A 27,703-nucleotide genomic window follows, 5' to 3' on the forward strand; every position below is an offset into this window, starting at 1 on the left:
ATAAAAACAAGGAGGATGAAAGATTCTTCCCCCACCCAAGGTGCTATAATTATTTCTGAATGTACTTTAAAAATGCATGTGGGCAAGCATATGTGTGCTTCTATGTATGGCTATCAACATAAGGACAGTTGTGTATGCTGATTTTGTCACCTCATGCAAATAGAACTCCCAGTTTAGTTAGCACAATTAGAAATAGACATTTGAGTGCTGGATTCTGTCCTTCATTCCTTGCCCTTGCAAAAATAACACATTTAGTTCTCAGAGAAAAAAAATAGGCAGAAACATGGAATACAATCATCTTATGATTCTTTAACTTACCTGCAAACTGTTCCTGTTGACTCCAGGTAGAGCTGTGAATGTTCAGAACAACGTGAAGGAGTGGACACTTCTGGCCCTTTGGGTTCCTAAAAATGTTTATAAACACAGGTAAGAATTTAAATTGAATGTTTACAAGGAGAGGTTGGAAGCTCCACACAGACTCAGGTTTAAGGCTTGTCATTGTCTGTATTAATATCAAATTGCCAAAACTTAAAAATCTTAAATAAAATTAGCCACTTGAATTTCCATGACTATGTAAAGTTGCCTATAGAGATAGAAACCATTTAAGTATCGATTTTATAATTTCTTAATTGCTCCTATACCAGCAATTGTACCATAGTAACATCATTGATCTCTTGTGGTATATCAGTTGCTCAGAGACGAGATGTTAATTTCTAATGTTTTTATTTATTGCAAAAGCTATTTGAAAGAAAAGCAGCCTGTCATTTTTGATTTTCAAAGCTTTCCTTTGTAGAATAACATAGTGAAATGCCTTCTTCTGTTCTGAAACAGGAAATTTGCTGAACTAGTCTGTAAATTCCCCAAAAAGAGGTAAAAGAAGGTAAATTCAGTGTATGAGACACTGGGACAGTTTTATCATTAGAGTGACTCCACAGGAGCCAGAATATACACAAGGAAAGAAATAAGCTGAATGTTATAGTCCATTAGAAGTGGGATCTGAAAATGGATGTGAGTTGAAATTAATATTTTAAGAGCAGCAAGACTGAGTTCTCTGTGCTTTTCACATCCAGTAAGATGCCACAAAATAGCTCCTGGCAGATATTTTACCTTGTGAAACTGAAAAATCCCTGATAGAAGCTGATTGTCCATGTGGCAAAAATGGATATAAAAAGCTGTATCTTTATCTCCTGTGGCCTGTCCTGCCTATCAAGAAATACCAGGGGTAGGTTTCTAGAACAATACTACAAAGAGTGGGTGCAAACATCCCTTAGTGCAGAGATCATTTTGGTTTGAAATGTTGTGTGTGAATCCAGCCTTCCTCCAGATAAAACAGACAGTAATTCCAGTAACTAATATCAGCTGTTGGGAGCAAGTCTGGTGAAACTTGGCCCACTCTTTCAATAGACAGGCCCCAAAACCTGGAGAAAAAAAAGTACTTTCAAGCTCCATATGCTTTTTCTCCGAGAAGTTTGGGAGGCTTAAATATATTATGGTGAGAACTAGTTATATCCTGGTGAAATGGATGAGTAATAACTCCATCCTTGCAGATTGCAGAGGAAATTGTGGGCACCGCAGTATGTTGGTGCTGTCAGAGGCACTGAGAAACACTTGGATTTTCAAAGGCAATGTGGCTTCACCAAGGGTTGCAAAAGCCAAAATTAAAACACACAACTGCACAGCGCAGTCATGTGCTGGAAATTAGAAGTCTCTGGTTATCTGCATGCCTCATCTGGTCCCTGGGGCAAATTTATATGGCCCAGCAAAAACTTAGCTATATAATACAATCCAGCTCCTGAATTAAAAGCATTCATATGGTCTGTCCTCTTATCTGCCAAGAAATTTCATAACCCTGATCCAATCAGACAGAGGTGCAGTGCAGGTTGCCTTGGAGTTATGATCTACAGCTCCGCTGATGACAGTCTCTGTATTGCAGGACACTTCCTGGATCATTCTCTAACCTGGAACTTCCAATTCTTCTCCTGTTTCATTCATTCCCATAGTCAATAAGGCACGGTGTTTGTGTAGCCACCCCCAAGCCTCGAGGATACCTGGGTTGTTGCTGAGTGATAGTGTCTGGTCTGCATTGTGGCTCTGTGTTTTTAGGGTTCTGTGTATTCTCATGTTATGACCTGTATTTACCACTGCACAGTGAGTTGCTTAATAATTGAAATGGAGATGTTTCATGCAGGAAAAAAAACAAAAGGGAGATGGGAGGTCAAGGTGTGTGTACCAATGCTCAGTGGGCACTGACAGTACCCTTTGGCTGTCAACTTATGACATGCTGGTTTGCTGCCTGTAGTGAAAGAAGGGATCCTAACCCAATTTTCTGCAGTTATCCTACATCTCTGTGACTTTCAAACTGAACAGTGTGATTAGCTGAATCTGGAACCTTCTCTCCTGGATTCTGGTAGGTGTGATGTTCATGTCTGGCACATAAAGGCAACTCTGAAGATCAATCTTTGAGTTGTAGGTTGATGAAACAGGACATCTGTGCTTCCCACAGCCCTAATCCTGACTTGTGTTGTGCAGGCACAGAACTAAATTCATGTCTGGATTTGTGTTCAGTGCAGTAGACCTCTGCATTGTTCATAAATCCAAAAAGGTTGTTTATTTAATGATTTGTATGCAGGAACTCAGAGAGGAAAGCCCAGGCTGTGAGGAGAGCCTCTAGACTATGTCAGAACATAACATCTAATGGTAAAGAAACCACACACTTAATTACCTGCATGTTTCAATTATGTGATGCTTTGTAGATTTCCAAATGTCACACATATATGGAACACAAGAACTTCAGTTATAGACACCGATTGCAGATTAACATTTATCTGTGTGAGAATTCTATCTTTCCCAGGTCTGGCTCATATTATATGGACTGGGATCATAGGATTAACCAGCCAGGCCAGTGGCTGCTCTAACAGCACCATTACAGGGGCAGAGGATCAACTATGCAAAATGATTTGAAGGAGACTCCATGCCTGTTTTCTGCTCCGTGTGTGTGTTCCCTGGGATGACATTTAAGCTTTCATGCTTAACAGGAGAGCATTTTCTTTGTGTGCAGACAGCTGTGACCTGGTAAAGGACTCTGGGCACGAACAGGGCCCGTCATTGATTAATATGGATGGTCATCTCCAAATTGATTATTGTAAAATCAGGATGGTATAAAAAGGCCCAAAGGAAAAATCAACATATGCTGCTGCATTGAAAATTATTAATGCTAACTGTATATCACCAGTAACTGTCTGTGTTCAGCTTACAATGCTTTCAGCTAAAAATCAATTCCAAGGCCTTTCATGAATCAAGTAGTCTTTATTGGCATGAATAATTAGACTATAAAGTAAATTATTTCAGGATGGATTCTCTGGAATAGCAGAGAGCAGAAACACATCTTTACCCTTGTGAGGTTTAGTATAAGAAGAAATGACAGTCACAGTACATTTTCATACAGAGGCTGTGTGTACTGAACATCCTTAAAATTTATTTTCTTATGGAAAACAGGTGCTGCAGGAAAGGTTTTGCTGCAACCACCACACCCCCCCAAAAAGAAAAAAAGGACCTGTTACAAAAGTCATCTCAGCCTCCAGCACAAAACAATATTGCAAAAGTAAGTCCTCGTTTGTTTTCTTCCAGGTTCTCATGGCAGGTTTGCCAAGACGTGACCACAGCGAATGGCCAGAGGTTGCGTTAGGTTTTTTCCATCTCCTTGGCGAGATGGTTCCCAAAGGTTCCCCTGGACTATTTTAAAAAGCACAAAGAGGAGAAAGCCCACGCTGTTGGATGCCATCTGCTCCCCCTCTGCAGCCGTTTATTCCGCTCCCTGCCCAGCCCTGGGCAGATGGTGTCCATCCCCTCCCAGCCCTCCCGAGGGACAGAGGACCTCACTCCCGCCTCTGTGCGGGGAATGAGGAATGGAGGTGCCGCGGGCAGGGGCGACCTGAGCGGGGGCTCCGGGGGCGATCCCCAGCCCCTCGGGGGCGGCCGGGTCCTGCAGCCCTGCCCAAGGCGCTGCCTCCCGCCTGGGCTGGGCCGGGGAGCGGGGCCGGGCAGGTGGCTCTTGTTCCCGGCGGGAAGATGGAGGCGGCGGGCGGGGAGCGCTGATCGCCGCGGGCTGCGCCGTGAGTGCGGGGCGGGGAGGCGAAGGCAACGGGCTGCGGGTCCCGGCACGGCCCCGCCGCGGGGAGCGGGCGCCGCGGGCAGGGGAGGGTGGGAGCAGGTTTTGGGAGGTGGGGTTTGGAAACCTCCTCCACAGGCTGCCGCTTGCGATGACCCCGGGGGGAAGGAGGAGGAGGCGGCAGGGGGGGCTCGGCTCAGTGAATGAATGGGCGGCAGCGGCGGCGGCGGCTCCCCTGCTCAATGGCTGCTGGGCTGATACGCGCCAGCCCCGCAGCCGGTGCCTCCCTCGCCCTCCCGTGTTTTGTCTCAGGCTCGCCCCGCTCGGGGCTCCCCAGACATGTTCAACCAGCAGCAGTTCCAGCAGCAGCTGCTGCAGCTCCAGCACCTCCTCCAGCAGCAGCAGCAGCACCACCACCCCCCGGCGCAGCAGGGAGGCCGGTAAGCGCCGCTACGCGAGGCCGGGGATCCGCGGCCTGTCCCGGGGGACCGCTCTCCTCCGCCTCCCTGCCTCGGCGGGGCGGGTGCGGGGCTGCCCTCCCCCGGCGGGGAAGGCGACAAAGGGAGGCGGGCGGGGTGCGGGCCTGATCGGGGCAGAGGCGGGGGGCTGGCGGCAGCGAGGGGTCGCGGCGTGGGAGCGATGGAGGGAGGGAGGGCGGGAGGCGGCCCGTGTGGGGTCCCGCCGTGTCCCCTCAGCCCTCCGGGGATCCCTGCCCGCTGCGGCCCCGCCGAGGAGTCCCCGAGACCCGCGGGGTGACCCGGGCAGAGCCGGTGGGTGGCTGGGTGGATGCTCCGGGCCGAGCGTCGCCCCTCGGGGCGGGCAGGGCAGGGCAGCCGGGGCTCGGGGAAAACGCCTTCTCCTGCAGAAACCCAGCAGAGCCACCCTCGGTAGACGCGAGCACTTTATTATTTTATTGTTGAACTTAAGCTGTTTATTTGTTTATTTGTTTTCTTTCTGTGCTGGCCTGGGTGAGGCGATGGAACTTATTTCTGCAGTGGCACCGGCGCTGAGGCTGTGGCTGAGCGCGGTGGGGCAGGGAGGGGATGGAGAAAATTGTGTTTTGTTTGTGAAGAGAAATGACATCTGCCAGAAAATAACCACGGTTCTACAAAAAAAAAAAAAAAAAAGGCAAAATGTAAAACAAGTTAGAGAGGAACAGATGTCCCTGATGAGCTGAGATTTGTAGAACCAACACAAATTCTCTGAAATAACGCATTTATTTGCACTTACTGTTACCTTTAATTAAGCCTTATGCTCTGTAAATTTAAAGCAATAGGGTGTGAATTTAATAATATACTTAGTTTGTTATTTAAGAATTTATTATATTACTTTATCCTTATAAGGCATTTGTCTCTGAGGTCAATGTGGGAATTTTCCTGTTTTGCTAGAAATATGAACCTCCAAATCTTTTTACCATTTTCATATGTCTTATACAATAAACAAAGCTGCTCTTAAAATGCCAGTAAGGGGCTGACTGCTAGAGAGCACGGCTGCATCTTGCACCTTTGAAAGTACGATTTTTGTGGTATAAATATCTCAGCTCTGAGACTGGAACAATCTAGAGCAGCAAATGTGAAGATGAGCTGCTGTGAATTCTTTTAAGAGGGTTGGGGTTTTTTTGTCAGGGTGGATATTTCGATCCGTGTTTGTGCCTCTTTTCAGCCCTGACAGATTTAGCTGTGTCAGCAGTCGTGCTTAGAGGTGGGCCTGACCTTGCAATCGCTTAAATAAGTGCCTGCCGGTTTCTTCAGACTTTTCTCTCACGTCTGCTCCACCCTCCTTAGAACCGGAGAGTTCTTCTCTGCTCGCTTCTTCCTCCTCGTGTTTTAAATATGAAGGCCGTGCTTTATTTTTCCATCTGGTTCTCGCAGTTAGGGGGCACCATTGACAGTTCTGACCTGTCTGGCTCCGTGTGGGAGGTGTTGATTTTGGGAAAATGTGCTTTAAGCTACTGAGAAAACTCCCTGTTTTTTAGGGCTTCTTTTTTGTTGTCCTGTTAAATGTAGCTGCTGATCTAGATCACTCATTTCTCCTGACGAGTGCTGCATAATTCTGTAGAACTGCAGTCAGCTCCTGGGCTTTTTTTATGCTGCTTTAGAGGCTTCATGTGGGCTTGGTGCTAAGGAGTTGTCTCTGACCTCAAATTCTTTGATAGACAATCTGTCAGCTTGGAAATTCCAGGAGAGTGGAAGAAAGAGGATACAGTGCCACTGCACAGTGTCTCTTCACGCATGTATATGGGCATTTCAGCTGCTTGCTCCTCTCTTTTAGGGTTGTTAGGTGCCTGGAATCAGAGGGGGGCAGTTTTTATTGGGCTCTCACGATTTATGCCTTCTTTTCCAGGGGTTTGCCGCCGCCGCAACAGCAACAGATGCTGAGCTTACGGGCAACAAATCAGCCCTCGCTGCTCAATGCCAATCCTATGCTTCAGCGGGCCTTACTCATGCAGCAGATGCAAGGTACTGTCGTTATGGGAAACGCTTACTGGAGTTATTTAATCATCCTCGTGGACTCAGACCACAGCATGGCTATTTCCTGCTGAACCAGGGCACTTCTTGCACTTGGCAGTTCCATTTGTTGCCTTTCTCCCCCTCTTTAAATTTGTCCCTAGTCCACATCACGGAGGGTTCTTCTGTGGCCAAACTATTTACAGCTGGGAATAGCATTAGAAGGTATCAGGTTAGATACTAAACACGTACCTTCCCTCTTAAGACTTGATGGAACAAGTATTTTGTCATCAATATATTTAGATAAAATGCTGAAGTTTTTGTTATTTGTCTTTCTTGGTTAGAAGGTTAAAGCAGTTTATTTCATTATCTTTTCCACATGCACTAACCTTGTTTGCAGTAGATGTTTGCAGCAGATGTTTGCAGTCTTGGTCCAAACTTGGTGGAGTACAAACAAATAAAGTATATTGTGGTGAAAAACGGTTCGGGCTTCAATTTTCTTGTGGAATTTTGATTCACTGAAATGACTGTCATTTCTCTGGTGAATAATATCACTGTTCTCCCCTCACTGTGTTTCCACAAGTGGATTTTTCTTTGGTTTTTGCCATATGTGTTTTCAAAACAAATCTATGAAGGTGCCTTTATAATAGCATTGCTAATGTAAAGATAATAGGAATAAAGCTATGTTATTATTTTTTGCTCATGACTTAACCTGACAGCTCTTTTCAGTGCAGCAAATCAGTACCTGGGACAGTTTTCAGGTGCCTGGTCTAGATTAATGCCTGCAATTTCTATCTTGCCTGTGAATCATGCCCAGATGTGAAGACAAAAGATTTATTCTGCATGTCGCTAACTCTCCTTTTGTTCTCTCTTGCCCATTTAAAGAGAGGGCTCTCTAGTGACTCCAGTGGCTCTCCACAGATCTCTCTCAGGTTGTAGGGAAAGTGGCAGTGAGAAAGGACAAGCCAAACGCTGAAGATTGGAGTGTATCTATTGTTGGTAGGGGAAAGTCTGACTCCAGTCAGCCTCACTCCTTGCAGATATGTTTGATGTCAGCATGGGCTGGCCTTTTCCATGAAGCAAAATCTTTTCTTGGGAAATTGTATTTAAATAGTGTGCTGAGAACCTGAGGCCAATTAGATAGAGCAGGATAAGGTATGTTAATGAACACTTCTAAGTGTGCTTTGTCTTAGCATTTTTCCTTTTCTTTTCACCTCTGCATGCCAGAGTTGTGACTTCTCTTTCACTAACCTACACCAGGTAGCCATGGGTAACATACAGTATGATTGCCAATGTCTTAATGTGGCCCTTCTTAGGGATCTGAATATTTTTGGTCATTCAGGTTTTGGTTACATGTAAGAATATCTGATGCTGTAGCATTTCTGTCCCTGGGAAACATCAGCATAAATAATTCAGTGGCTGTGTGTGGCTTCAGCAGTGGGAATAGGAAAAGATAAATACTTCAAGTTGAAATGGATGTGTGGTTCTTTAGAGGTACCAAAGCGAGAGCAGAAGATGATTTCTTGGCTTATAGATTTTTTTTTTTTTAATATAGCTATGTCCTTTTGCAGTAAGGGATTATTTATGGGAAGTAATAATAGATTAGATTACTTTAGAAGACAAACATGGGGACTGCTTCCTATTGTGTTGCAGGCTTTTAAGAAAAAGCTTGGGGTTTTTTTGGGTGCCTGTCTCCAGACTTTGCTGCCCGTTTTCGACAGCTGCTAAAAAGCTGGAGTATTCACTAATTCAAGTGAGAGAGAAAAAACAGCAGCTGAAGTGCAGGTTCCCACAATGATGGACAGCTCCTGAGGGTGCAGCTGAAGCATCTGGGCCCTTCCACTCCCTCACTCCTGAAATGGGGATGGTAAGGACTGTCTTCGTAAGGAATTGTTGAGACTTAGTTAATAGCCTGTGGATGCTGAAAAGAGCTGTTCAGAAAGCAGAGCATTATAATTGGAAATGGCAGAGTCTCGGGTGTCAGAGTCGAGGTTGACACGTTGAGTGTGCATGACAACCAGGTGGCAGGGAGGACTGTGGGATCTTTCATTTGAAAAGTCCAGTGTTGTTTTAAATGAAACACTGTTCCTTGCTTCTGCTAAACAGCATCCCTGCTACAGTGTGAGCTGTCAGCTGCAGAAACGGGGAGTGAATTTTCCTGTTTTTTACAGAGAGTTTTTGCCAAATGAGCCCTTGTTTGTTGCAGGCGTTAGTGTGCTCAGATCAGATAATTGCTGTAATGATCTTAGCCTGCAGTGACAATTATAATTAAATAGCCTGATCCATAGTAATGGTTGCTATCACATCAAATCATTGTGTGTGCTGAAAAGGGTAGAGCACAGAGCACCCATACAGTGCCCAGCAGAGGACAGGGCAGAGGAGCCCTTCCCCTCTCTGCCTGCTGCTTGTACAGGTGGAATATTTTCCCTTTGCCCAGCTCAGGGTGGTGACACGCTCTGTGTTTGCCTCTGTAGGAAACCTGCGTGGATTTAACATGACAGCGCCAGCACTGCAGCAGTTCTTCCCTCAGGCTACCAGACATTCCCTCCTGGGACCACCACCTGTTGGGGTCTCCTTAAAGCCAACTCGCCTGGGCTTCCCCAGCCTTCCCTTCCAGCGGCAGAACCGGACCTTCCGCAAGGTGGGCTTGTGGTTTGCAACCGCTGGAGAGATCCGCGCTCCTTTTGTACTCGCAGCTGTTGACATTGTTGTGGGCGGAGTACAAAGGAGAGGGGAGAGAGCCTTACAAAGAAAGTGATGTTTTGCACCGTGCTGCTGACACAGGAATGCAGAAATGATTCCATCCCGAAGGCTTTCGTGGTCCATATTTACATTCATGATGCAAAGGGTTCGTGTCACCACTTGCCCAAGAGAGAGAATTCCTCGTAGCAGAACTGTTTAAACCTGAGATATAAAAGGAGCCTTTAGAAGTACCAGCTTCAAAGTAATTACAACAGAAGAAATCCTGGCTGAGTGCTTTGCTCTTCTAAAGCAGTTTGTTGTTCCCAAATGACCTGCTCCTACCAGGGGCATTCTGCCTCTTTGGGCTGTTTTCCTTCTTTTTAAAGTCAGGCTCATATTTGTTCTTGTGGATTTTGTAAAATCCGCAATTTTTTTTTGTTTTGTAAAAACCTTTTTCACTTTCCACCATTAAGACCTCTTTTGTATCCTGAAAATCGTTCTTGGGTTAATTGACTGCTACTTTCCTCCTCTTAGATTAGCTTTTGCATATTTCATCCCCTTCTGTCAAAAAGATGTGGTGGATAAGGTGTGCTTCCATTCTTGGACCGTCCTTTCTCCAGGGTCAAAAGACTAGGGATTATTTTGGATTACTCTTTTCCTTTCCCATGCACCTCTTGCCAGAATCCCTCTAACGTGATCCTGCTCTTTACAAGCAGCTGGATCTCCTGCAGCAGCTGCTTAAGGCACTGGGGAGATGTCCTGGGCTGCCTGTGGAGCTGAAGTGCCTCGCTCTGTCTGACCATGTAAACTTGCCTAAAGCAGGGCAGTCTTTGTAAACCATCTATTCCTTTCCATTTCCACGTATTGGAATTCCTGTTCCTGCTCCACAGGAAAACTCTGGTGCTTTGGGCAGGGTGTGTTAAGGACCAAGAGCTGCCAGTGACTCTCTGTCCATTGCAGGACTTCCAGAGGGTCCCTGACAGGAAGCGGGAACTGGATCCTGGTTCTTCGTCTCAGACACAAGGTGATGAGAAAATGGAAATCCCAGAGGGAATGCAAGCAGGGTCAGAGCAGAACAATTCCTCACCATCCACAGGTAAGGAGGAGCCTGTAGGAAAATAAGTGCTTGTAGATGCTATAAACTTCTCTTGACTAGTCCTGCAGCAAAGGCTGGAGATGATTTTAGGCTTGGTCAGCTACATTTCTTTCTAATTGTAAATACTTAAGCTGCCTGTGATAGCCCTCTGCTATGTGCTTCATGTACCACTCTTACCTGGATATTTTTGATTTTTTAATGAGCCTGCCTCATCTCTCTTGCATGGAAGCCTCTCAGAAGTCACTTTGGCAGCAAAGCCCGTTTAAGATGGGGGGGGGGGAAGAAAACTGGTTTGAAATTAGAGCTTTTGCTCATTGCCTTACCCATGTTGAACTCAGCATCTCATGCAGCCAAACACATAAAGCAGAACCAGTTACAACGAGCATGCTGAGGAAAAGATGAGTTGAAAGAGTCCTCGTGCTCCAGTTGTCAGAACAGAAACTGCTGGCACTGAATGTCTCAAATGTCGGATGCAACCCAGATGTGGGAATGTGATTTCTGACTGGAGAGTGCCCAATCTAAAACTGCAGGCATATGATGAGGTGGTGACCAGTGTATATACAGTGGTGAAAAGTACCTGATTAAGTGGTTGCTGTCAGGTAGATGTGCCACCTTGGCTTGTATTAATGTTCCCATAATCAGGGCTCTTGTCACTTATATACAGGACTGAGAGCCACTTAGTGGACATAAACATAAATTTCTTTTGTTTTGACAACACCTCACACTGTGCCATTGCAATTAAAAACATCTGAGGTCGTTATCTAACCTTGTCAGTGCAGTTCTCAAATTCAGAATAAGGGAGTGTTCAGAATTATTTGCTCTAACAGAGCCTTATGGCTTTTGCCATTCAGTTATGGAACGTGCTCAAGGTGGCATGGTCTGCTTTGCTAAGGACATCTCCTTCTGTGTTCCTGCAGAGCCAAGAACTCCAACAGAGTCCGTGTTGAACACTGAGCCTGCAGCGAAAAGACTGAAGAGGTATTTATTGAATGGGGTATTAAGATAGCTCCTGAGCTTAGAATTATTGTCTGATTTTATTTTCTGATAATTAGGACTGGACTGATGTGTAGCATATGAGAGGTATTTCAGATGCTTGTGAACACTTCAGAAAATGTCATGATGCTTGCTGAGTCTTGTCAGGTCTCTGCAAGGGGTGACCCAACTATGGGAATGAAAAATCAGAGATGCAGCTCATCTAAATGTGCAACAAAGCAGAGTTTGCTCGTCTGTTCTCCTGCCAGGATCCTTGTAAGAAGCAGAGATGTTCTTTTCTATTCTGGTATATTTCTTTAATTTTCTTCCCTAAATGTCAAAAATCAAAATGAGCAGAGAGGGAAAGCTTTGGAACATGTTAGGTTACAGTAGGTGTAGGAGAGGGTAGTTTATTTTGAGGAATGATAGAGGGAATCAATACTCCCTAGTATCCAAGCCTGTCTCCATGGGTGCTGAGTTCCGTATCCCTTCTGCAAAGATTGTCTTCCCAGTACCTCTGTCTGCTGGGTAAAAATAGCCCAAGGCAATCCTATTATCCCCAGGGATGTGCCGCAGGCAGGCACGCCGGCCATGCCCGGCACTCCCTGCATCCCGAGGGTGCAGGAGGGACAGGCAGGGCTGCATTGCCATCTAGTGGGATGTGCCATCTGCACCGGGGCTGCTCCTCTCCCAGAGCTGTCACCCTTAGCTGGTGCGGAGGGAGAAGAGGAGGGAGCGAATACAGATTTCTGGAGGCATTGATTTGAGAATTCTCCAACATATGTTAACGACGATGAGTCAGGACTCCTGGGTCCTCTTATCTTCCCTGTTAGCAATTCACCGCCTGCTTTTGGACAAGTTTCTTCACCTCGCTGTTTCCCATCTGTAGATTAGAGATTAATGGATAGCTTTGGGGAGAATATTCCAGGATTACATGAGCAAGGTAATATCCAAACATCAAAGTAAAACATTAGAGAGTGATAAATATTGTGTGTGCAGGGACCACCGTGAATTATGGACTCTGATTAGCAAGAAAGTGAATAAATTCAATTAAAGCTAGGTCGAATACATTTGAGTGTGTGCTTTGTTAATCTGTTTGCCAAAGCTAATTTAATTTTAATTACATTAATATTTAGCAGGGTATTAATCAAAGTCCTGTTACATGCACTGAAAAAAAGAATCAAGTCTGAGGAATGACAGCTCTCAGTGCAGCAAGCCTGCTATTAGGAAAATCCTTTCCTAAGCAGCAGTTAGGGACTGCCAGATTTGATGCATATATTATGGCTGGTATTTACCTAGAATAGATCATTCCTTAGATTTTTTTTTTTTTTAAGTGTTTCTTTTAACTTCCAATGAAAGATGATGGATATCTGAAAAAAATGGTCTACTGTTCTCACACTGCCCTTCACAGGTGACAAGGGCATTCTCCCCATCCATGTCATAAACTTGTTTCACGCTTCATTGTTCCATTTCCTTTAGCCAGGCATACCAGCCTCCTTCTTCATTTCAGGTTTTTCCCACTTCTGCCTTTGCTCCTTTGTACCATCTGCATACCTGGAACAACATCCTCATTCCAGTGCAGACAGCATTCGTCATCTTCCAACCCTCCTTGAACACCCACTTCTAGCATGGCATGACAAGTATCCACAGAACACCATTCCCTCCTTCGATCATGCTCGTGGTGGCTTCTGCTCCCTTAGATTGCTCCTTGCATTTGCAGTTCAGGCTGCAAACCCCTCGCCCCGAGTGCTGGCACCATCTGTGTGTGTGGTACAGTTAGCGTTGAGCCTGCTGGCCTCACTTGACAAATAATGTTAATGCCAGCCCCTCCTGTTGGATTTGTGTTTGCACTGCCCAAACCCTGCTGCGTATTTATAGCCGTGTAACCCAGTTACACTAGCACGGATCAATCTGATAATTTACATGGGGGCGGGGGGCGGTGTTTGGGTAACGGGATGCGGTACCTGCCTCTTGCTTGTGCAGAAGGTGCTGCTCCCTGTTGGCAGAAGGACACCAGCAGGTGGGAATCCGAGCTGCCCTCAGAGCAGATAGTCAAGCCACGGTGAAAAGTGTTAGTCCTCCTGGAAAAATGGGGGAAGGAGAAAGAGGCTGCAAAGTACACTTTGTGCCCTCTGGAAGTCAAACATTCGTTGTCAGCAGTCCCCTCGGGAGCTTTTGCTCTCCTTAGCAGATCACCAGTACCAAATAAAACAAAGCAAGGTCCTTTTGATTTCCATCTTGTACAGTTTTTGCTTCCCCCACAAGCAGAACTGTAGGGGCTCTGGAATGCAACATGAGTGGTATGATTAGAGCAGGCAGTTATGGTGAAATCCCTGTAAGGCACCACAGAAAACTCCTTCAGTTCTGTTCCTTCATGCACAGAGCAGCCAGGAGCACGGTCCAGGTCACCAGTCATGACAGGACTGAGCTCTCAGAGCTCTCATTAAAAATATTTCTTGTATGAACCTCTTTCCCTGCAGTCTTCTTGCAGGAGAGGGCTGTTAACCAAAAAACCAGTCGTAACCTTCTTGTCCAGATTATTTGGCAACTGTTTCTGAATCTGTTCTAGAACACCCACTCTTCATTGTTTTTATTTATTTATTTCTGCCAAGTTCTTGCCTGAAATACCACTTCCAGTAGCTTATTGATTTGGGGGCTTAGGGGAGAGTGTGGTGGCTTAGACCCAGCCCATGCCTTGGTGTATCTTCTGAATCTCTCGTCTGTACCATGGCAAATAAGGTTATTTTCTTGATATCCTTGAAGTGTGACTGAGGACTCTGCGTTAGAGGATGCCACAGACAGCAAGAAAGCAGGAGCCTCGAGTGCCCACATGAAAGCTGATGGTGAGTTGCTGAACCCTGTCCTTTGTACTTGTAGGGCTCTTCTTGCTGGAACTGCCTCTGTAGATCCCATGGGTCTCATCAGAAATGTCCCTCCTCCGGTCATACAGGATGGGGAAAGGAGGATTAAAATCTAGGAACCAAATCCAAATCTTGCCCCTCAAAATATGTTACCTGCCAAATGCAAATGATGGGAAATTTCCCTCTCTAATAAGGGATTTCTTTGGAGAAAGGTTTGTGAGCTGGCTGATGGCCAACAGCACTGTGAGGAAAGCTCCCTGACTTCACTCACCTGCTGCTTTGTTTTTTCTACTGTTGCTGCTCTGACTTAAGGCAGCTAAAAGGACTCTCCTTTCTTAGGTGCAGACAGTGCAAAGGAGTACACGGCTGAAGATCCCTCTAGAGAGAGGAAATTCTCCGAGGAACCGAAGGCTCCTGAGGTGAGCAGACACCGCTCCACGCAGGGGTGGTGCAGAACATACAACCTCCCCCTCCATCCTGGAGAAGCCCGTTGCCACTGGGAACCAGCTGGCACCCACGTCTGGAGCTCTGTCTCCTCCTGTAAGCTGTTGTCCCTGGCAATAAGGCATAATATGTCTGCAATTAGTGCACAGTCTGCTCTGACTTGCTGCTTTTGTACCTCTGCTGGCCTGTTCCTCACCTGCTGCTGGCTGTGGATAGGGGGCTCGTTAAGATTTCAGTATTCATCTGGAAAAACGGCAAGTTGAAAGAGTTACTTAAAAATATATGTGTGGAGGGCCATGGCTAAATCCATCTTTCATGTTGCTGAAGAGCAGGTGTAAAAAAATTCAGGTGATGGTGTTAAAGATGCAACCTGAGAGTCTTCTGCATGAAATACGTGGCCCATGTGCTGGATGTTAAACCAGGACCTTATCCTGTGAGCAGACCAAAGATTTAACCTCAGATGTGAATCAGACTTCCATAATTGGGGGTGTTTGTTGATGTGATCAAATGTATCATCCTGCCCATGCCCGAGTTCCTGACTCCATCAGGTCTTGTCCTGAGTTGCCTTTAGTTTTGCAGTGGAGAAACATGAGCTGATTATGTCCCTTACCAAGAATTGTTTGTAGTTCCAGCCCCCAGAGACTGGGTCATACAGTGACTGCAGAGGCTGCAGAAACATCTATCTGTGCTAATAGTCCTGGTGCTGTGACACAGCGATCACTGATCTAACAGCTTTGGGAGGAGGAGTGTTATGAGAGTCCTTCTGATCAGCCCCATGTGGGTTCAAGCTTAAACGCATTTTCCTAAAGGGTAGAGAGCTATGGTGACATACCAAAAGCAGGTGTAACTTTTAGTGTCTTCTTCTGAGAGATTGGACTTGATCTTGACTCCTTCTTTTGGCAGGTGTTGAGCTCTGGAGGTTCACTGAAGGTGACTATTCAGCAGAGCAGTGAGAGCAGAGCTATCAGTACAACAGCTCTGAAACCAGGGCACTGGGCCTGTGAGGTGGGCACAGCTGATCCCAACCCCGAATCAGTCCTTAAATTCTACTGTTACATCTGCAAGACCAACTGCTGCAGTCAGCAGGTAAAAATGCACAGGTCTGACAGGGATCTGGGTGGTCAGGAGATGGGAATTGGGTGGCTGGCTGCCATGGGGAGGTGCAACAGGAGACTTGTTAGCAAGGGCTCATGCTTCAGGAACAAGGAACATAAAAAATGATGACAAGCATGCAGATAAAATAAACCTCTCCTGAGAGCTGGCAAGCATCCTGCTAGAGAGAGAATGTGGGTGGATCCACAGGCAGCCATGCTCTTAAGCTTTTATACCATTTCATTGTTAAACAGCAGTCAAAAGAAAGGAAAGAATAGCTCATACCCATTATTTTCTGTATACTGAATACATTTAAATGGATTTTTCTCCTCACCTCTCTTTCAGAATTTCCAGTCCCACATGGCTGGAATTCAGCACCAGCAGCGACTTGGGGAGATTCAGCACATGAGTAATGTTTGTTTTGTTTCACTACTGCCCATGGTGAAGCAGCAGAAGGTGCTAGCAGAAAAAGATGGGTAAGTGTTGGTCTGCACTAGCAGAAAAAGATGGGTAAGTGTTGGTCTGCACTAGAAAACTATCTGAACGTGGCCCTGCATGGGTTCTAAAATCCCTCACTGCACGAGGGTGCCCCTGAGTTCTAGGTGAGGTATGAAATCCCTCTGGTTTCGGGGCTAACTCCTTCAGACAACTATCCTGCTGAAGGATACCAGAGGTGACTTTGACCTGTGTAGTTTTTAATACAGTAGATCAGGTTGGAGACTTGTTTTGTCTGGTGTGTTTCTGTCAGCACAAGGGGTGGGAAGGGAAGAAGATAAATCCAAGGCCGTAAAGACAGGAATGGTGGGGAAAACAATGCCAAGGACAGATTGCAAACTGCAGTATTGCATGGAGAATGTGAAAAGGTGTGACTTAGAGCTCTGTCTGTTGTCACTTCAGAGACAGCCAGCAGCGTTGGTGTAACACGTGCCAGGTGCACTTCACGGGGGATCTCATCAAACATCGCAGGACACAGGAACACAAGGTAACAGCCACAGCCCGGGTTTCATCTCTGCACTGACCTTTGTGGGGATGGAGTGGAAGTGTTTAGCAGCTCCTGCTTCCCAAGCAGCAAAGGAAAAGTGATTGGAGCTTAGAGATGCCAGTAACATCCTCCCTAAAGGCACTGCTGTGTTACCTCCTACCTCTGGTCACTGGCATTGCTGGAGCTTCCAGCTGTCATGACATGTCAGTGTGGCCTGAAGCACCTCTAGTGTGTAATTGACTTTTGTCAGTAAATATGGTTTATCATATTCACCTAATCAATTGAATAGTGGGCAGCCTTTTCAAGCTAAAATTTAGGCATGTTGGCATATTTATTGGCTTCTAGGGGAGAAATTGTAGGACACACTTAGTTTTGCTCTGCATGCTTTCCATCTTTTTGGTGGATAAGACTTAGGGAGTCCTTCCTGCTGAAAACACCATTGTCTTTGTGATCTCCCTGGTTTAGATGCAGGGCTGACTTCATTTCACTTAAGATTCACCTGCATTCCTCCAAAGTAGTGCCTCTTGACTCATGGAACTGTGCCTCTTTCCTCAGCTGGCCAAACGCTCGCTTCGTCCTTTCTGCACTGTCTGCAGCCGCCACTTCAAGACCCCTCGCAAGTTCGTGGAGCACATGAAGTCCCCTGAGCACAAACAGAAAGCCAAAGAGGTAACACTGCCTGGGTGGAGAGCTGGGCAGGTCTGGGGGCTGCTACCCTCACTATTGCAGGGCTGAAAGGAATATGTGCAATTCTTCCAGCCCTGATTTAATTTTCACCTTTTGCTGGACTTCAGTTGTTAGAGCTTAAAAGCAACTGAGGGGAAAAGGGACAAGGATTTAGATGTGTCGTGAATCGAGATCACTTTGTGCCCCTCTTGCAGTCCCTTCTGCTCCTCAAATGCCAGTCTGTCCAGGGGTTGGGCTCTTCCATGGCTGAGTCGATCCAATCTTTCTTTTCCATGCCTGACAGGTGAGGCTGGGAGAGAAGGAGTTGGGAGGCCCAGAAGATTCAGAGGAGTTGATCACTGTGGATGCTGTTGGCTGTTTTGAAGATGATGATGAGGAAGAGGAGGAGGAGGAGGGGGGAGCTGGTGAGGAGGAAGACCCTGATGTAGTGCTGATGGAGAATGAGGATTCTGCTGCCAAGCAGGTAAGCCATGCAAAAGGAGAAAGAATGGCCTATCTGGGAATCTGCTGTGGGATCCTGTGACTTAGTTGGTCTTGGCTGGTTGAGCTCAGGCTTTCAAGAGTCTGGTGGACTTTGCACTCTACAGCAGGAAGGTGAGGGCTCTGGGGTTCTTCCAGAGCACAGAATGATGCAAAAGAGAATCAGGCACTATGTGTGGCATGCAGGAGGGGGTTCTGCTGTGCTGTGCAGCTCCTGCTGCTGTCATCAAACATTACCTTGTTGTTGAGGAGCACAAGCAGACATTGGCATAGTCTCTTTGAATGGCCCAGCAGCAGCTGGGGCTCATAGCAAACATATGTGTGGAGGTTTATCTCAATAAATATTTTCCCAGTTACCAAGAAGGAGGGACATGGCTGAGCTACTTCAGGCTTGGAGTGCAAAGGGTAATTTTTAACCCTTGTAGTGAAGTGGCCTGCTGACATTGGGGTTTGCATCTGGCCCTGACCAGATGCTGTGCAACTCTCTCTCTGGTATGTTAATCCTCTTGTTCTGCTCCTGAGCTTACCAGAAAAATGCAAGAGCCCAGGAAGGGAATTGCCATAGATACAGGAGGCACTAATGTTCTTTTGGTTTCCAGACTGGGCTGAAGGAAGTGTCTTTGGAGGATTACGAAGGAAGTGAGAAGTATTGTCCAGACACAGCCTATGGTAAGCAAGCAGAGTTAAGCACAAAGGCCCACAGAGCCTTCTCTGGCCACATGCTATTTCTGCAAGAGAGGATGGTCTCTACTTACTGATATAATGACTTCTTGGGCCGTGGTGCTCCAGCAGCTGCACTGGACTGGTGCAGGTCACTGCTGCCTGGAGAAGAGACCAAACATTGCTTTATTATTGTGTGATAAAACATAAGGATGTGATTGATGTTTGTCAGCTGCCTTTTGCTTTGAAGAAGAAAGGATGAGAGCCAGATACTTTTCTAAGGTAGGACATGGAACAAGTAGGGCAGGAGTACTGAAGAAAGTAGGTAGCAAATGAGGGATGCTCTGGAAAGATGGAGTCGGAAAGCATATTGATTGGAATGCTTTCCAACAGAAATGCAGCTTGCACAGAGATACTGAGCAGCACTGACAGTATCAAACTCTCTGCTAGAGCCCAAACTGTGCATGTCTCCTCTGCTTCAGACACCCCACGCTGCACCCAGCAGTTCCTCAGCTGTGCTGCTGCCCTGGTGGGCAGTGGTGCCTCCAGATGGCTGTGTCTGGTCCCCACCCTGTAAGTGACTGACTTCAAACCTCCAGCCTCACCGGTGTTGTGAGGAGGGCAGCTCTGCAGAGGCTGGTTTGTGCCCAAGGAGAGCTCTGTTTACACCAATCTCCCATATCGCTGTAACCTTCCACTATCGTGTGGCAGATGGAATAATGATTCATGCTGTGAATGTTCTCTGCGTGTTCCTCTTGCGTGCCTGCTGTCTTCTGCTTGGTTTGATCCCATTACATTGGATCACATGTTCTCTGTAGTTTTCCATTGTATTCTTTTCTCCCTTTTTCCCCCCTTAACGCTCTGTGTAGTTTCTTTGCTCTGGCAGCCAGATTTCTCTCTGAATATCAACCCCAGCCATTCCATGGTAAGACGAGATATTCAGCAAGTCATCTTGCAAATCCCCTGATTAACAGAAGCAAAGCTTTCCACTTTTCCTTTTCTCCCCCCACTCCCCTTCCCCCTTTTAACATGCTTTCATTATTTGAGTTCCATTCAATGTGATCTGTGATTTCCCTTCCCCTCCCGTTTCGCAGGCCTGGATTTTCTGGTCCCCGTCGCAGGTTACCTCTGCAGGCTGTGTCACAAATTCTACCATAGCGACTCCGCTGCCCGGCTCGCACACTGCAAGTCCCTGATGCATTTTGAGAACTTTCAGGTCAGACCCTTTGGCGATTGCATGGCCTGGCATTTGTTCCCCCCGTGCGTGTCTCTCCAGCGAATCCGCCCCGTTAGCTGTCCTGTCTCCAGCTCATTCCCATCATCCTCGGTGTCCACTGTGCCATAGTTCTCTCCTGCTGTGCTCTGTGTTTGTCTCCCATCACCCCTGTAGATCTAAACCAGTCCAGTCCTGCTTCCCAGCTACTGCTGCTGTCATCTTGTTGCCCGTTTCTGGCTGGGAATCTTCCTCAGAGTGTCTGCTCTGTTTGCTGAACCTGTGGAGTCTGTTGTTCAGTCTAGGCCTCTTCTGTTAGACCAGAGACAGATGGGTCAAGGTGGGTAAGAACAAGGGACAGAGGCTGTTCTTGTAAAGAAAGCTGGTGCATCTTCTCCTGTGATCCTGCAGGAACAGCTCCTTTAGCCAAAATTGTGGGTGTAATTCATCCATGAAGAGGCCTGGTAAAATGAGATCCTCAGCCTTACAAGTCTGGAAATGTAACATTACAGACCATGAGATGGAATCTACAAGCTGTGGGAGTCCCTTTGTCCCCAGGGTCAGCCTGCAAGAGGAAGTCTGTCTGTCTGTCTGTATGTCTGCTACCCTCTCCTAGAAACTCCTTAGCACAAAGCTCTGCCAACTGATGCTGTTCCTTTGCTTTTCTGGCTCCACCTAAAGAAGCCCTATTGCCCCTTGCTGCTTTTGTATCTAAAGCTTTTCCTACTGGGCTGGCCTGGAATCTGCCTCCATCGTTCTGTCCTTGTTGACTTGCCAGGGGGTGAGGGGCCTGGATTAGTACCTTGTGGAGGGTACACAGGGCTTGCACAGTCTCTGCCCTCTCCTGTGACCACTGCCTGGGCCCTGCCTGTGTGGGAGAGCAGTATTTGCTGACCTTGGCAAAGAAAGAGGCTCCCACACTGCCTTTGTCCTCTGCCTGCACCCACACTGCTCCCAAAAGCTGCTGGTTTTCCCTACAAGCTTTTTTAATAGTGTCTAAGAAAACCCCAAACACACACACCCATCCCTGAACCCCCAAAACTTCATGTTTTTCTTCTAGTCTTCAGACAGAAGAAACTATTCTTAGTCAGCCCTCACTGCCTCCAGCAAGAGGTGGGGTGCTGCAGAAGCCAGCACTTAGAGCAGTGAATTTGGGATGGCAGGAGACCACAGCTGTTCCTTCATGGTTGCTCATCCTCTCCCACTCCTGCAGCTAGTCATTTCAGGAGTGAAGGAATCAGCCTTGAAGTTTTCCTGGCTTGTTTTAGAGCAGCTTTAGAGCAGCAGTCACTTATGTCACTCTTTTGGCCCACTTAGAGCTGAAATCAGATGCTCTTCAAATGGATGCCAGAGTGACCTGGAGGAATTTTTTATGAGAAGAGTTTAACCTTAAATATCTGCAACCAGATAACTATTACTCTTGGCTGCCTGGGTGCCTCAGAGTTGTCGCAGTCTGAGTTAAATCTTTGTCACTGTTGTTGTATATTGGGGTATTCTCAGCAGAGTAGCTTAGCAGAGGGTTTCAAAGCAAAGAATTGTCTGCTGTTGGGGCAGTTCACAGCATCACTGAACATGAATTTGCATGCTTGTACCTGCTTTAGGTTGGGGTACAGCGTTGACTCAACTGATCCAGTTCCAGTGCAATGTGATATTGTGCATTTCCCACCATTTGAGGGCAGAGAAAGAACAAGCCTGCAGTGATAAAGTGGATTACAGTGTAAAGCTGCCTGTCTGATGGGCTGTAATTCCACTTTGCAGACTGGTGAAAGCCACTGGGCTCAAAATTGTTTCTTTAAACTGTCAGGTGTAATGGCCTGTGCCAGTTCAAGGAGCCCTTCAGGAGGCAGCTGGAAGGGAGTTGATTGTGGAGGGAACTGCTGTGGAAAAGAAGGAGCTTTGGTTTGTTCCTTTAGCTCCAGCTCTGGGTGTTAAAGACCAGGTTCCTGCTGTGTGTTAGCCAGAGAGAGTTGCTGTTTTCCTGAAATCTGGTCTAGAAGTGGCTAGTAGCCATTTTAATCTCTTTACAGACCTCTACTGGTTCATCATGATAGCGAGTGCAAATAAGTAATTTTACTGATGATATGTTACCTTTTATTCTGTGGAAAACCTCAGTGCCTTGTAACAAGATATTCTTGATATCTCAGTCTTCCTGTCTACAGTTCCACTGACTGTGCAGATTGCATCAACAGAGTGAAGAAATATTAAGCTTTCAACTTAAGTCTTGCTTTGGCTGATAAACATTAAATCTCACCTGTAGCTGAGGGTGGTGCAGAGCCTCATGTGCCCAGGGTACCTGTCCTGGCAGTAGCTGAAGCAGGAGCTGACACTTGCAGTGTTACATCTACAAAGTCCTGAGTCTGACTGAGGATTAACAGTTGCCAGAACATGATTTTTGTCTCGGGAGCCGCAGGCCTGCCATGCACTCGCTCAGCATTAAGTAATGTGAGAAGGACTTCAGTTTTTAATATCACCACTTTTCCTCACAGGAGCTGACCTTTCTGTGTTGAAAGCCTCAGCAGCCAGGCCAGGAGCTGCCGAGACCGGTCGTGCCCCTGCCACTCACCACTGTTTTTGTACAGGTGTTCCTGGAGCAGCTGCTGCTTTGCTGCAGTGACGGGAGCTGAGCTGGCCTCCCCTCTCACCTTGGTTTGTTTGTGTTTGCAGAGATACAAGGCAGCGAGGCATCGTGCCACAACTGCCTACCCCGAGGCTCCTTTGCCTTCCCAGGGCTCCAGCTCCCAATTGCTGGATGATCCAAAACAGCCTCTTGCTACAACAGCACGTACCGGCGAGAAGATGAATGACGATCGTGGGATTGACAAGGAGGGTGCGGAGCTGTCAGCCCTGCAAGAACAAACTCCAAGGTCTCTGGAGGGTAAGGGTGAGCTGGCCACCTCTGGGGCAGAGGGCTAGAGCCTGGCCAGCGTGACTGACCATGTGTGTGGTGTCGTGGTTGTAGAAGAAAATCTACAGGAAGAGAGCGAGTCCACTGCCACTAGTGCCGCCCGCGCGTTCCCCCAGGAGAGCCGCGCCACGGGGGAGCTGCTGGGACACCAGGAGGAAGCCAACACAGCCAGGCAGAGGGAAGGCACGGATGACCACCAGGATCCAGGGAGTGGAGGAGGGTTGGGACAGAATGAGGCAGCAGATGCAGGCCAGGAGGCAGAGCCTTCCTCCCTCGCCAAAGGTGAGACAGCCGGTCTCGCCTCTGGGTGCAGACGCTCTTCTAGGCGCAAACCCAGATAGAGTGGCCTTAAAGGAGAGCCCTTTACATATGATATTTGCTGGAAATGTTTATTTTCTGAGTCTTTTAATAGAGCGAAACCTTCAACTTTACTGCTGTTTTTATTTTAAGAATAAATAAGCCTGGCTTTAGCGTGTCTAATACAGGATGGTGTTGGTTATTACTTGTACAGTTGGGATACAGCATTTAATTCTGTGGAAGGACTGAGGCTTGGACTGTTGAACCTGAAGGAAGATGGTAATGGGATTTCCATAGGGGGCAAAGTTCATGGAGTAGATGGATTCAGACTTAAGAATTCTTTGTAGTCCCTGTCATTTCCTTTCCAGGCAGAGAAGTTTCTCTCTTGGGAGGCTGTTATGTTCAGCTTTGCTTCTCAGAACACTTTCCTTTCAAAGACACACTCTTGGACAAGCACTGCGTCCTAAGCTAGGCAAGAATGTGCACCTTGGTCCTTTCTTAGTACTACAAGGCCTAACTAGTCTGTTCTCATAGTGGAGACTCTCAGGAACAAATTTTGTTTCAAACTGATTTTAATAAAACAGATTTCTTATAAATAACCTCTTTAACTTTCAAAAAAAAAAACTCCTTTAACATTACAGAAGTAGAACAGTAAGACTTGCTTCAAAGTGCTGGCCCCAGGCCATCCTGACAAGATCACAAGTTAGACCAGACAGCTCATGCCTTGTCAGAATGTCCAGGGAGGGCTCTGCTCACATCCCAGAGCAGGCAGGCCCCTGTCTCTGCTCTCTGGAGCTGCTGCTGTGGTGGGGACTAACCAGGTTGCTCTGCCTCTCTCCACGCTGGAGTCTGGAACAGCTGGAGAAGCGGGGCAGCTCTCAGTTATAACAGCAAAAACATCCCCCTGGTAGGTGGGCTTATCTGCTTGGCAGGGAATGGAAGCATCCACTGGTTTGGGACCATGTGCCAGTATTTGGTCCATCAGAGTTAATGTGACTGAGGGACAAGTTGTGGTTTCAAGGCAGGAGCTGGCCTAGGGCCTCCCTCCCCAAAGCTGTCACCAGAGTTACATTTGGGACAAGCCTGGAGTCAGGACAGCCCCTGCCTACTGTGCTTTCTCTGAGGGAAGAGGCAAAAGCCATAACACTCCTTGCTGGGATTTAACAGTACAAGAGAGCAAAGATCACTTCTCCTCTTTGTGAAGAGGGCCTGCTTGTGAACTACCTGCATGGCAACCAGCTTTAACCAGGTGTGAGTGCCAGGGAGCAGAAAGAACCAGCTCTACAGCCACCCATGTGCTTTGCACCTCTCACAGCTAAAGGAAAACAGAACATGGAGGTGAAGGGCAGGACACAACCACGGGAAGGAACAAGTAACAGGCACGAGGCACCTCTTCTATTCAAGTTTTACATTAAACTGGTGAGCAGTAAAAGTCCCTCAGCAAGCCCAGCTGAGAGCCTGTGGTCAGACACTACTAGGCAGAAGGCTGGGGGCCCTGTCCATCAGCTCCCATGTTCAGCTGCTCGTTCTGCTGCTGGAACTCCAGCCGGGCCTGGCGGTTGGACTCCAGCAGCTCCTTCAGGCAGGTGTGCAGATAATCATTCTTCTCCTCCAGGTGATCCAAGCAGGAGTTGATCTGGTCCAGCATGGAGTTTATTGCTGCATATTCTGAAAGGAAGGGAAATGAGAGGCTGAGCAGTGTAAGTGCTGTCACTGCAGGCAGGGAGAGCTCTGGCACAACACGCCCACAGCGTTTGGGCTGTGCCTTACCTGGCCCTGGGTGGGTGAAGCAAATACAACTGAACCCTGCATGGATTGTGCTCCCTGATCCATCCAACACAGCCAGGGGGAGGCTGCAGCACTGCTAACAAGGTCTAAGGTGAGGTACCTGGGCTGGCCAAAGCCACTGTGGGCACACCTGCCTGCCCTGGATCCCACACACCAACAGCTGACCACGGGCTCATTGCTGACAGCACCACAGAAATGCCAAGGACAAGTCAGCCTTTTTACCTGCCTTTGGCATCGTCTTTCCTGATGCTGCAGGCTTTTTGGGAGCATGTCACAGTGTTTATTGTTTATCTGTGAAAGGCTCCCAGGCTGGGATGTGCTTCACCAAGGGCTGGGCTGGGGTCAGGATGACAGAAACCTGGCTGTGGCAGCAGCAGGGATGACCCAAAGGTGCTGGTAGTGGCACTGAAACTTCCAAAGGGAGGTAAATGTGGGGCACCAAGTTCAACCTCAGGATTTTCACGCACCATTAATGCTCTGGGTACTTCAGATTAAACCCAGATCATTGACAGTTCCTTATTCACAGCATTAGTTTCAAGTGCAGTACAAGGGTTATTTCACAGTGTTAACACTGTTAATCAGCTGAAGAGTGCTGTGCTGCTGCACCAAACACCTGCTTTTGCATCGCTCCAAGCAACATTCACACAATCCTAAAGAATAACAAACTGAAAAACCAGACAAGACAAAACCTCTGCTGGGGTTACTCAGGAACCCCAGGGGGTTCCAGGGACCCCACCTGGAGCCATCCCATGTTCCCTCCTGAAGCCACAGGGGCTGGGTGAGTGGAGGGAGGCTGTTGTGGAGCTGTGACCCGTGGGCACGGAATGTTTCTTTGAAAGGAGTGCTTGTGTTTCAGGAAAATTCTGGATCAGTGCTGGAAATCAGCTGCCAACTCTCATTAGCTGATTATAAATAATAAGCCAGCAGGCACTTGGAACAGTACAACCCAACAGAAATTAAACTGTTGATTTCTGCCCTTCATTTTTCACGTGTCACGTTAGGCTGGTACCTTTCATGTTTGTATTTATTGCATCAGGTATTGATGGGCATTTTCAGAAGTAATTCTGATGGAGTAATTTTTTTTTTGCATTCTATTGGGTACTGAATTCAGCTGACGTTGTAGAGGAAGATTATTACTTCTATTTTTACCTACTGATTAAAAGTTCCCTGGTGCACCAGCACACCGGGCCCAGGCCCTGCCATTCCCAGCAGCTCTGAAAGAACTGTGAATATTTAAACATCACAGTCATTTGCAATATTAATAGCTAAGGAAAAGTTTCATTATAAAAAAGTAATTGTCCTCCTTTTCTTACAACACTTTGAAGCTGTTCACAGAGTGTTACAGCCTTAATTCTTTGGATAACTGTGCGTGTTGCATTTAAGCTTGTTTATAAAAGTTTGGCCTCACATTTCCAAAGCAATCCCACAAACACAGGCTTTCTAAAAAGGTGCCAATTAGCAGTATTTTCCAAACCCTGCTTCAGGTGTGTGAGAATGTCCATGAGTCAGAGCTCTACTTCAGTGGGATGCACCACGTTCATTGAAATGGTGAGCACATCCCAAGCAGACACAGTAGCTACTTGTGACAAGGGATATTCCTCAGCTTGGCTAGAAGTCTGTAATCACAGCAGGAGCCCGATTTTCTCAGTGCCTAAAGCCCAAGCAAAGGCCATATCATTTGTGCAGCTTTGGGAAATGAAAAAATTTAACCATTTAAAAATAAGCTGTAAAAAGACTGTCTTCCATTAGTTTGAAGCTGGGTGGATTTTTGTGGAAACATAACCACATTCCCTAATGAAAACACTGACAAGGGGTGTGGCAATTGCATTAACTCCTCTGTATTCTTACAATGACAGCTGACAAAAATAAGGTTTCTATTTGAGCTCAAGGAAGTGTTCTACAGCTGCAGCCCCCTCTGACCAGCTACTGCACAGAAATCAGCTGATCACAAGCTGAACAACCTAATTAGACTTGATGTAAATCGAATTTAGTGACTTTCTCTGTCACAGCCAATGTGTCTCTGAGCTCTTCAGAAAGTGTGAAACGTTTATCACTCTGATGATGCAAAGCAGTGACGACTCTTGGGGTGTTTCAGGGCAGAAATGATCCTTCTGTCACTGCAGGTATGATCCCAGAGAACTCTGAAATCCACCTGTGTGGGCCAATTTCCACATCTGGAAACTGAACGATGTTTTAGGAAACAGCAGAACCCAACTCTTCACCTCCTTCAACAGAAAGGTAGCAAAGTGCTTACTGTGAAAGAGTTCCAGATTTAAGAGTGACCTCTATGTCTGCATTACAGTTCTGCTCTGGTCTTACTTCCTCCATCAGCTGGTTCTAACTGGATAGGGCAGCATCAGAAACTTCTGATGTAGAAACACTCCAAAGTGGAATTTACCAAGCTATCTGCATTAAATTCCCTTTTTCCACGCATGACTACTTCTCCCACATCTGCCCACACGACCTGCCCAGTGCTCTCCCAGCCTGAACATCCTCTTTCTCCTTGAACACCCGCGCAGCAGCAAAGCCACAGAATCACCTTTGCACAAGAAAAAGAAAACCACCACCACCTCAGGGGCAGCACGGAAGAGCTCGGGGCCCCACGGCTGCACACGAATCCAACCCCGCAGCCCCTCGCTGCTGCGCAGGGGGCACACCCCGGGCATGAGGCACCGCTCCCAACAGGACACCTGGGCACACCTGAGCACACCTGGGCGTACCCGCGCTCTGCCACCCGCAGCCCACGGGGCCGGGCCAGGCCAGACGGTGCCCCGCTGGGGCTCCCCAGCGTGGCGGCGGCCCCGCTCGGCCCCGCTCACGCACCTTCCTCCCCGAAGGAGTCCCCGCCGTCCCCGTCCTCGTCGTCGGGGCCGCTGCCCGCCACGTGCGGGTCCCCGTTGGGCCCGGCCATCCCGCCGCGCCCGCGCCTCGGCGCCGCCCGCACGGCGCGCCCCGGGCGCGCGCAGGGCCCGCGGCCAATGGCAGGGCG

At 47.4% G+C, this 27,703-nt stretch overlaps 2 protein-coding genes across 2 annotated transcripts; one reads left to right on the top strand and one right to left on the bottom strand.

The window, feature by feature from the left end:
- Positions 1–23,111, top strand: CIZ1 (CDKN1A interacting zinc finger protein 1). The gene is made up of 19 exons (XM_050319895.1): positions 1–40; positions 345–426; positions 3,496–3,601; positions 4,421–4,548; positions 6,452–6,567; positions 9,030–9,196; positions 10,198–10,333; positions 11,251–11,311; positions 14,069–14,148; positions 14,506–14,585; positions 15,514–15,696; positions 16,048–16,178; positions 16,600–16,684; positions 17,240–17,353; positions 17,655–17,834; positions 18,451–18,520; positions 19,606–19,727; positions 22,389–22,599; positions 22,684–23,111. The coding sequence occupies exons 1-19, from the start codon at positions 16–18 to the stop codon at positions 22,968–22,970; spliced, it is 2,364 nt and encodes a 787-aa protein (XP_050175852.1). The 5' UTR covers positions 1–15; the 3' UTR covers positions 22,971–23,111.
- Positions 23,051–27,666, bottom strand: BBLN (bublin coiled coil protein). The gene is made up of 2 exons (XM_050319896.1): positions 27,538–27,666; positions 23,051–24,594 (listed from the first exon to the last, which is right to left on the bottom strand). Exons 1-2 carry the CDS (start codon positions 27,623–27,625, stop codon positions 24,401–24,403), a joined length of 282 nt encoding a protein of 93 aa, XP_050175853.1. The 5' UTR covers positions 27,626–27,666; the 3' UTR covers positions 23,051–24,400.
- Positions 27,667–27,703: the final 37 nt, after the last annotated feature.

This window comes from Myiozetetes cayanensis, unplaced genomic scaffold (genome assembly GCF_022539395.1).
Source record: "Myiozetetes cayanensis isolate MyiCay16 unplaced genomic scaffold, myiCay2020 scf23, whole genome shotgun sequence".
Lineage (NCBI taxonomy): Eukaryota > Metazoa > Chordata > Aves > Passeriformes > Tyrannidae > Myiozetetes > Myiozetetes cayanensis.